At 36.1% G+C, this 10,861-nt stretch overlaps 1 protein-coding gene across 2 annotated transcripts; it reads left to right on the forward strand.

Annotated features, from left to right (window-relative positions):
* The first annotated feature begins 6 nt into the window (after nt 1-6).
* LOC145230687 (uncharacterized) lies at nt 7-8,186 on the forward strand. Of its 2 annotated transcripts, XM_080096191.1 has the most exons (12): nt 8-282; nt 392-551; nt 902-997; nt 1,298-1,342; nt 1,560-2,864; nt 2,987-3,058; nt 3,523-3,591; nt 5,138-5,329; nt 6,060-6,131; nt 7,239-7,474; nt 7,633-7,800; nt 7,986-8,186. In XM_080096191.1, the coding sequence occupies exons 2-12, from the start codon at nt 494-496 to the stop codon at nt 8,070-8,072; spliced, it is 2,400 nt and encodes a 799-aa protein (XP_079952317.1). In that variant the 5' UTR covers nt 8-282; nt 392-493; the 3' UTR covers nt 8,073-8,186. The 2 variants fall into 2 exon arrangements, with proteins under 2 accessions (XP_079952320.1, XP_079952317.1); XM_080096194.1 differs by lacking the exon at nt 3,523-3,591 and having other exon boundaries at nt 7-282.
* The last annotated feature ends 2,675 nt before the right edge of the window (nt 8,187-10,861 follow it).

Here is a 10,861-nt window from a genome sequence, read left to right on the forward strand (position 1 = left end):
GCCACCGTGGATATTTTGGTTTGTTTGCAGTGTTTTCTACGGTGGCCCACAAGTGCAATCCACACCGCCTACTCGGCGCCTTAGATCTGACCCCTACCCTGAAAGGAAGATTGTTTTCATCTGCATTTTTCTCCTGTTTTGGTCTAATGCTAATTTGTTCCTTCATTCAAACAAACAGGTGCAAGGAACCAGTTTGATTCTCAGCAGTTTCAGCATCAGACATTATGGAATACTCAACCAACCTCATATGCAAACTATGCAAATCAACAACACCATGTTGCAGTAAGTCCTTTGCAATACACCCAAGCACTTGTGGAACCAATTAGCATATCCTGTGCCACTAGAAATGCCCCATGGTGCGTTTCCATTTTCTCAAAATATATATATTCAGCTTTCCAACCAACAATTATGCTACCCATCTTCAATTAATGCAAATCGGAATTACGCCTCACAAACTAACCCTGCTCAACAACTCCAAACGTCTATTGCTGCTATGTCATTAAATTATCCCCAGCACGAAAGACAACAAGCTCCACAGCATTTTCCAACAGGTAAAATTATACATAATAACAGATCATGAAATTTATTGTTGTGTTTCTTTACTGTCTAAAAGCATTTAGTTGATGCACATGTTAAAAAACTGCATTGTTAAAAAATGTACAGAGATGCAAAAAGCAGTGACATTATTAGTCGATATAGGGTGTAGGTACATAGAAGGGATCACTTTTCTTTTTGTCCTCACAAGTGGCTCATAGGTGACTTGCTGAAGAAGATAACACTGATGCTAATCGTCTGCCACTTTTTTTAAGTTTTTATCTAATAAACCAAACAAACCAATAAACCTGTGCATGATTTCACAGGACATTAATAAAACCAGCGTAATTTCCCCATTTTCATTCAGAACCAACTGTCAGAGACGAACAAAGTATTGATATGAGAGAAGCATCAGTCTCAGGTTCCGCCGTAATTGGGGTTCGGGGGAATGTAAACATTAACAGTAAGTGCATATTGTTACACCATTTATACACTATCCAACACAATTTAATAGTAGGATTCATGATCTGAACCAGTTTTGTGGTGTGCTAACAGTTAAGTTGTATTGTACCAACTTTTCAAATTTATTCTTGGTTTATATTTCGTTAGTATATTTGAACTTTAAGGAAAGTTTGACTGCAATTTTTCACATATTACTTAAGCCTTGATCTGTCAATAGTTTTAAGATTAAAAACACTAGCCTCCATAGCATGAAAAAGCAACATATTTTTAGAAAAATCAACACAAAAGTTCTTTATTTTAGATTACCATGCTCTTGAGAGGTCAGTTTTCAATCAAGAAGACAAAGGTAAAAGTGTGTGTTCTGATTGTGAAATAGCACATATTTGCTGAATGTTGTGCCAGAACTTGAAAAGTAAAAAGCACAGTTTACTTCCTAATTTGATCCCTCTTATCTTAGCAAGGGTTTGTAGAAAAAAACGGTCATTGAACCAGATTTAAAAAAGTGAAACAATGGCTATAACTGATTTTACCTCACAGCCTAAAATGCATGTACTTGATTGTAGTTGCTGCCATAAAAAAACACCAGGAGGAGCATTTGAACAACTTACCAGAAAGTGTGGTGCTTTATGATGAAACATTGAAACCAAACCAACTACCTGATGTACATCCGGTAATGCATGAGTATGAGGCATATCGGGGACTATGGTGTCCTGTGGGAACAGAGGAATTCATACCATCCACCAGAAAGAAACTTCACTCCACTGCAAATCAACAACCTGTTTCTTTCAATACAATTTTAAACCTAACCTCCAAAAAAAGATTTATTGCATTAGTTGGCCCACCTGGTTCAGGGAAAACTACTCTTTCTAAACAATTGGCAAAGTTAACTCAACCAAATCAATCTGTTAAGTTTTATCTTAGATTCATGGACCTAAACTATAATCAAGCTTTAACATGCAAACAACTTTTTGTTGACTGTCTTTGTCCTGGATTGGATAATGAAACAAAAGAAAAAGCATTTCAATGGATGGTAGAAAACCAAGATAAGTGTGTTTTTGTGTTTGATGGCTATGACCAGGCATTGTGGACACTTGAAAATGTGACACCAGTAAATGCTTCTTATGATACATCTTTGCCAATTGATCAGCTAGTAGCAAATCTTTGTTGCAACAAGTTTTTGAAAGATTCTTTACTAATTTTTACATCACGTCCCCATAAAATTCTTAAACTCCCGTCACACCTTCGTCCAGATGTGACAGTTTATGTTGATGACCTTTCAACTGAAGACATGGAAAAGCTGTTCCGTGCTTTTGCAGGGAAAAAAGGAGATGAATTGTGGGAATTAATTTCCACCAAAACCCCGCAACTGTTTAGTCTTTGTCACAATCCTTTGTTACTGCAATTTATTGTTTTTGCTGTTTTGGATCAAGGTTTAAACAAAGTAAAAACAGTCACAGAGGTTTTTCAAATTGTTTTAGAGCAACTGAGATACTCTGACCATGCACGCAACATGAATATTACCAATTTATGGAAACCACTTGGTAAAATGGCGTATGAAGGAATGCTGCAGAAAACAGTTGTATTTACCCAAGGAAGTCTTGGGAGTCTTAAAGCCACCATTGTCCAAGACATCATCATTGCCTTTGCTCGTAAAATTGGCATTCCGAATCAACGACTATTTGATGGTGACCAACTATTTTACTTTTTGCATCAAATGTTGCAGGAGATGTTTGCGGCCAAGTACATATGTGAGTTCATGCCAGATGAAGAATTTCACAACATAATCCCTGAGGTGGCAAAGGGAGGCCATTGGTCGATGGTTCGACGATTTTTATGCGGCCTTCTGCTGGGAAACAAAGGCAGAGAAAGTAAGTCATTTAATTGAATGGAATAGTTCATTATACTGAGATGAGCACTCCTCAGTTAACCAATAATCACTCTTTGGTAATGAATTATCTCATTGATATGTGCTTATATGATATCTTAACAGATTTACAATCACTATCGTGTGACCCTGCTCCACCAATAGTTCAGCTCTCAGCAAAACCTACAACCATGCAAGGTATGAACAACTAAACATGAGCAGTGGCAGTAGCAGTGGAACAAATTTAAATTTGACTTTGTTATCAGACTTATGACATTAGAAGTATCAAAGCTAGCTATTTAAAGCGCCTCAAGTAGTCTAACTTTTAACTATTAGCTAATTGGGGTTAAATTTTACAGGACTGTAGTTTGAGTTAGTGTTGATTGTTGCTTTATCAGTTTTGATGTGGGGGCCCATTAAAGTTCTCAGAACATGCCATTTTGAGGTGTTTATTGATATATTTTACCATGCAGTTGCACCATTTACCCCATTAACCCCTAAATGGCTAAATTTGGGCTTTTTTGTCCCCCTGTTTAAACTTGTTGCCCCAAGACTTATCATAGTTATCCCATAACATGCATTATTTACAACTTTGCATGTTTCGTGCCCCAAGTGTAGGGAAAATACATATGTTTTGGAAAACGTTTCATGCACATTGACAGGTGTCACTCAACAAATGACTGGTGCCAACAGATTCTGTCCAGCAGATGCAATGCGTAGACAAGTAGCAGGTATTGTGACTAGTTTGTAAATCATTTCATTATGGGGCCCATTTCCTGAAAGGAACGTATCTTGATTTCACTCATTTTTTTCTTTTTTCGGCCAAAGTTTGTTCATGCACTTTTGGCATGAAATCTTTGGTGGATTCGGATGAAACTTTTGCAGATGCGGATGTGCCTACTTTATCTACTTCATCTTACTTGATAAGTCAAGTATTTGCCCCGCTGGACCCCAAAGTGTAAAACACTTTTGTATGTTGCTTCACCACATATCAAAGATTTCTGTGATGTGATAGTATAATAAAGCAACAGAACATATGGTACTTGTGTTTGTTTCTTTGTGGACATTTTTGCACATGTCAACAGTGGGGTGTTAACAGCTGTATGATGTCAGACGTGTTAGTAAATGTTGCTAATAACACCTCCAGTGCTCAGAATTTAGGTCATTGTAGTTTTATACTCTTGGGTGTAGAACTTTATCAATTGCCCCACTAACCCCTTAAAATGTGAGTTTTTTTAAACAGTGTCAAAATTATAAAAAATTTGTAGAATTTGTCATTTATAAATGTTTACCTCTCTAGCCCTCTAAAATGGGTGAGTTTTTTAAACAATGTCTGAGTTAGATGAAATTTTGACAGTTTATAGAGTGTGCTATTCATAGTTGTCGATTGTTGTGTTGTACCCTGTCGCCCCAACATTTACCCCACTAGCCCCCTAAATTAGCTTAATTTTTAAACAACGTTTTAATTGAATAAACTTTAGACAGCTTGTAGAGTGCGCCTTTTATAGCTGTCTATTGTGTTTAACCCTGTAGCACTATCATTTACCCCCATAGCCCCCTACAATTGTGTGCAATTCACAATCAATAGAAGCTGATTTCTTAGACAGAGAAAACCTTCAAAAATGTCTGAATGGACTAGAAAATATCAAAAGTTTGGACTTCACTAAGCATATATATTTTTGCTCAGTACCATTAAAAAAAAAATGTGTAAGTTGTTTTTTGCCTTTGGTCATGTATTAATTGCTGTGTTTACTATTATATCTAAAACACTTACCTTGCTATTATTTAAAAAAGCAAAATTTGGACTGTCTTCATGACATTTGTCTTTCTTAGGCCCGACATTACTAACCCCTGAAATTAGCTAAACTGTTTTTGCAAATGTCATTTTATATTGCTTTTGACTCTTTAGCTCCTCCAGTTATTTCTCAAATTGGTTTTATCAGTTCCATTTTTTATTGTCAGCCCTGTCTTTCCATCCCCTACTTTAATTTTGGAATAATGATTGAAATGTTTTTGATTCACTCATTACTCCCATAGATTTGTCACTTTGATTTGCTTACAAATCTGGCAACATGAGGTTTATTTTGAGAAGTTAAAACCGGTGCCAATTTGTTTATAAGATTTTTCCCTGTCCGAAATTTTGAGCAATTTCAACATCAGTTACTATGGAACAATTGCCCCACCTCCTCTTATACAAATCAGCTCCACTATGCTGCAGTAAATCCAGCTCATAATGGAGAGCAGTTATATGTCATTCAACAAAGCTTTGTTATCCAGGAAATCTAGCCCCATCTGGAATGCACCATGGTATTGCTCCTTTCCATCAGAACAATCACCAACAATCATATCACCTCCCATACACTAACCCGGCCCAACCCCAAACATCTGTTCCTCCATGGCCTGCACAGCCAGCAACAACATGGAACTATTTCTATGAAAGTCAACAAGTTCCGTGGCATTTTCAAGCAAGTAAGAGTGTAAAAAATAACATATGATGATACTTTTGGTTGTGTTCTTAAGCTTTTCAAACCATTCAGTAGGTGTACATGCTTTCATTTGATTGAGCTAATCATCTACAGAAAATAGGTGCCAAATGGGTTAAATTAATAAAGCATTGTACAGCAAAGCAAGCTTTTAACAACACTTACATGCACATGCAGGCCCCACAAGAGGGGGTGCAGTCTGTGAGAATGTTTTTCTTCACTCCAGGGCCCTGTGTACATGACAAAATAAGTCATACACCATTTACTTGTGCAATGTCAGTTGATACAACCAAATTGGCTTGATTTTAGCTTGTATATCACCGAAAGTGTGAAATAAATTGATGAAAATCGTACTTCCATAAACTGGCATGAAATTTTAACTAGTTTTTCATTATACTGACACCATACTTGCGTTCTGCCATAAAACACCGTTTACTTCTGAAGGGCAGTCGGTGCCACTAAAGTCATTTTTCCATTACGGCGGAAAACAGTTGGCAAATTATATATGCGACTTACACCACATTGCCACAGAACTTTAATTTAGTCCCTATCTTATTCAGACCTTCCTATCACTCTACTTTGTGCACGCTGTTCGATACCAAGGGTTTTCCTCCTTTATTCTGACACCTATATTTTATTATCCCTGCCAATCAGACATCGTTTATAGTTGCGTTCCAGGTTTTTGCCAAGAAATAACATGTTTTTGTTTTTTGCAGGCAAGGTTGAAATGTTTCGCAAAGAGCTTATAGAGTACATGACAACTAACCTGTATGGACATCTTTTGATAGGTAAGAGTATGTGTTTGGTTTATTTGTTACCGCATCTATGTCCAAATAGCTCCTACGGTGAACGTTTGCGAAACAAAACAAATTGAAGAACGATTTGTTACATATACCTTTGCTGCAAAATATCTTCGTAATTTGCCAGTGTCGGTTATACTGGCTGGGTTTTGTGAGAAAAAATTTAACGGTTCAAAAACTGGCCTTTGACAGCTATCTCGAGGTCAAAGCTATAGATTGAGGATTGGGAGATTTGTTTCTCGTTCTTTTTCTTATTTTCATATTTAAATTGAAAATATATGACTATATAATGTAAAAGGAATATGAACAGAACCTTTTGAAGTTTTGTAAAAAATCGCAAGCCACCTTTCTAGTATTTTATAAGGTTTTTACAAAAAAAGAGATGGACGGCCTAACGTGATAATAAGCGCATCGTAAACAGCAAAGCGTTGGTTTCGTAGCGATATATTTAACAATGCAAAGTACCAACATAAAAGATGGTGTAATTCGAAACTAAACAAACCGTTTTTATCTTAAGTGTGCTCTGAAAATAATAAATTATAATCATTGGCACCGCTAGCGGAAGTTTGCCAAAACATTGCTACTGTAATTGTCTTATTAAGTATGACATAATAAATTCTATATTGCGTCACAATCACCACATTGTGTTAATGGAATATTTTGCTCACTTTTTGCACAGTGAACTTGTAGATCAGAAGCCATTAAAACTTTTGGAGGAAGGGCGCATTAAATTTGCTCTCCTGTTTTGATGCAAAATTATATTTTTTACTGCTGAAAGAATTTAATCTGATACAAAGTTAACAAGTTGAAAAGCTGTTCAAATAAACAGGTAGGCAGACTTAATTAAAACTTACTAAAACAGTATAAATAACGTATAAAGGTGGTCCTTGTTAATTTTGGGTTGCAGAAGACGCAAATAGGCTACAGTCGCAAATTTTCGTTAATATTCCTGGCGTTGAAATTAAATTTTAAAATTTATGAAATTTTTTGAAATGCTTTTATGGTCAACCCGAAATCCTAAACTTAGTTTCAGCCGCCCTGCTTTATTGTATACAACCCAAAACAACTATTTGTTTTTCCTTTATATTTTATTAGATCTGCTGACGGACTTGCAAGAATGCTCAGATAATGAAAAGGATTTTCTTGCAAGTAATCTTCCTGTGGAGTTTAATTTCCGCAACACTCCCATCTCATCGAGTGCAGCGCACGCCTTGGCTGAAATCCTCCCGAGGTTGAATCGAACTGTTAAGAGGCTGGATCGTATCAACTGCGACCTGAACTCAGACACACTGAGAGTGATTTGTGGAGGAATCAGTAAAATGAAACACGGGGTTTGTCATTATTGTGTTTTTGTTTCATGAGAATATTTTTTAATAATAATTAAAAAACCCGAAATTAAATAAATGACGACACAATTACGTCACTCATCACGTGTCAATTAATTTGTTCAGTTAATATTTGCGACAAATAATCATCAAATCTTGCGCAGATGGAAGAACTTTATCTGAGTGTCAACTATTTCGGAAATTCCGAGGTTGAAATAATTTCCGCTTCCGGTTGTTTGAGGAAAGTTAAGAAGTTGCTTCTGTGGCGTTGCGAGATTTCTGGTGATGGAAAACAGATTTTATACAGAGAACTGAAAAGACTCGGACTTCCCGTAAGATTGTTTGTTCGATTTATAGATAAACATTTTCCAATACAAAATCACCTGTGAATAAAATAGTGACGTATATGTAATTACGTCATAGGCTGGTGACGTCACACTCTTACCAAACCTGAACTTTGTGTGTGATTCTACTTGTGTTTTTTTAGAAAGATTTCAGCTAAATGTTGTTTTTGTAGCGGGAGACTCTTTCTTTCGGTGATGAATATTTCGATGAAGAAAACGAATTTTCCGACAGCGATGAAGAATTTTCTGATGAAAGTTAAACTTCGACTTCAAATTGTGTCATGAACACAATTTCTACAAACTTCCACTATTTTTTTTTTGCTTTCGTTTTATTTGTGATTCTTGTGCTAATAAAAAACAAAAACAAGACACCATTTTTTGAATGAGGTTTTTGTCCCAAGCTTGTTGAGTAAATAAAAAACATAAATTTAGTTTAAAATTTTGAAATAAACCGAAATTGGAAACCAGCAAAATTTTCCAAACTGCATCGTTAGTCGTTACAATGATAATAAAATTCACACCTATTCATGCTAGTTAGAAAAATAGAAATACGTTTGTCTCGCAGAACTTGGTGTTTTGGAAATTTTGATGGATGGGTGTTTCAAAGTTATTGAATTTGTTTTTATTCCTGTTTTTTATCTACCTGATGCGTAAACTAATTAGGTTTTTTATGTGCATGTGCTGGCTCCAATGCTGCCACTCCTTCGGAATTTTCCAAGTTCTTGAGATTTCAGCTGTGAGCTTGGAATATTAGAAAAACCCTTTCATAAAAGATTAGAAAAAAAACCTTTCATTTTTTATTGATGTGCGTGATGCGTTTAATAAGTCGAATCTTAACTTATTACTGTTGTTGCCAGTAAAAACCTTTAGTTGCTAGTAAATCAAGCCTCTGTGTCATCATTACTGTTTTAACAATGCCTTTATTTGTAACATGACATATCAAGAAATTAAATAACACGCGAGAAAAAAATCATTTTGCATCTAATAGATATTTTGTGCAATTTGCAGAAGCCACCGATTCCCTAGCTCATAACGCAAAGATAATATTGTCCAACCTTTTTATTCCAAGCATCTTTATGTAGCCTATGCTAGTATGAAGTGACTTGAAGCATAATCATTGAAAGTTTTTGCCATTGTCAAGATTTAAATCGAATCACGTGGTATTGTCATTACAAACGTTTTTTAGGCACGCAGGCAATGTGCTTGGAAATAAAAGTATGCCTATTTAATTATTATTTGCTATTTTGGGACTTTTAGTAATGTTTGTACATTCTCAGAGGCAGCTCTGGTCGCAAGTAGTAACAGACAGCTTCAAACTGTACCGCTAGTAGCGCTATGTTCCAACTTAATATCAACACGCTTTCTATTTTGTCTGTGTAGTATCTATTCCAGGACCCTGGGTTACCTTGATTTGGTTGTCTCAATCATAGGATTGTTGATTTTGATGGGGTGGCTCATCCACGGGAAAGATGATACATTTTTTTAGCCAGCTGTCAGCAGGGACAATGTCTTTCAAAAATAAATTCTGCGTCAATAGTTTTCTATTTGTATTGCTCTGCCAATTTAAAGCGTCAAGGGATTTCACCTTTGACATGTAGGCTAATACAAAAATATTGGTTTTAGAATCTCGACAAATTCTTACTCGTGGTTTTGTTCTTCTTTTCAATAAGCTTGTGGTCGTAGCGCTTATTAATGAAAAATACTGTGATGCTATTCAATAGAGAAACAATTTGGCGGAGGAAATAACTCGTGTAAAGCAGAAGCTGTTGCGTGGTGCGATGTAGCAAAGAAGTGCGAAGTAAGTTTAACTTGAACAGTTTCTAGAACCATAGCCAGTATATACGTCATGTATTGATGTTTTTCGAAAAATGTTTTCGAAACCAAGGAAATTTCGTAAAACGGTTCTTAATCCAATGCAAAACTTGTTTGTTTCAAAGAATCTGTTTTCATTGCATAGTAAGCACTAATTTTATTTGGCTTAAATTAGATGCTTTAACGCGGTAAGTTAGCCCTTTCTTTGCTTTCCAATTCGCCAAAGCCTCAATAAAGCAAGCTTTTGTAAGTCTCGCAAAGTAAAAAAGTTTTGCAAAGCCTGAAAATCGCCCAGTTTTTGTGTCGCATTCAACAGTATGTATTCCGTTGTGTAAAGCTTGATTTGCAGTTGGCGGTTTGTTTCTTCTAGTTGAGGTCTCAGTTCCTGACACTGCGAGAAAAAATATGCACATATACTCAAATGCAGATGGGCGTTTTTATTTTTGAACTCTGACTTTATTTAAAATAAATTCCAGAGAGCATAAAACACGAAGACTTCGATTTTTAAGAATTATAAATCTAGATTATTTTCGAGAAACACAAACAATTTTCGTTATGTTGGAAAATGGCGAAGCTAATAGTTAATAAACCCTTCAACAAACCACCAAATCGCAATTAAAACAAATTGTGAGCGAACTGTCTCAGGAGAGGAAAAGTATGTTCAAATGTTTGACAGTATCCATCAGTTTTAAGCCGCTTACAACTATGTTTTCACCCACAACACAGTCTGATGCATTAAATATAGCGCGAAAAAAAACCAGTAGATTTTGCAAAACACCACGCCCCCTTTTCCACCAATCACATCCTGTTAACGATCGACCACGCCCACTTGTTGAATCCAGTTTACTCTCTTCTCCAGGGATTGGTTGGATGAGAGGAGTCTCATCTTCTCGTCTTTACTTTCCATCCTGGAGCGCCTCAGTCGATCTTCCAGTGGCTTAAGAAAATATTGTGCTAAGTCATTTGTTTTAAGCAGTGGTTCTCAAACATTTTAATCATGCAACGCATAAAAAAACCCAAATTTCTTTCCGCGGCACACTTCGCAGGCAAACAGAACAAAAGTCGTTCAAAAAATGTTCCTTTTTGAACTTTATTGTGGTGGGTAAGGATGCTTTTCATTACGAATGACAATTCGTAATGAAATTCGTAATTTTCATAACTATGAGCTTTATAACGTTGTTATGCACACCAGTACTTCGTCATGAAGTCCCATAACACCAGGAACTGTTTGCACTTA

The sequence above is a fragment of the Phallusia mammillata genome, chromosome 1, assembly GCF_965637545.1.
Source record: "Phallusia mammillata chromosome 1, kaPhaMamm4.hap1.1, whole genome shotgun sequence".
Taxonomy (NCBI): Eukaryota; Metazoa; Chordata; class Ascidiacea; order Phlebobranchia; family Ascidiidae; genus Phallusia; species Phallusia mammillata.

What these genes read in the sequence shown, in the direction of transcription:
- LOC145230687 (XM_080096191.1), top strand. Translation starts at nt 494, where the DNA reads ATGTCATTAAATTATCCCCAGCACGAAAGACAACAAGCTCCACAGCAT. An exon ending in GGGGAATGTAAACATTAACA is followed by an intron (nt 998 to 1,297) that starts GTAAGTGCATAT and finishes TCTTTATTTTAG; the next exon opens with ATTACCATGCTCTTGAGAGG. An exon ending in TCAGTAAAATGAAACACGGG is followed by an intron (nt 7,475 to 7,632) that starts GTTTGTCATTAT and finishes AATCTTGCGCAG; the next exon opens with ATGGAAGAACTTTATCTGAG.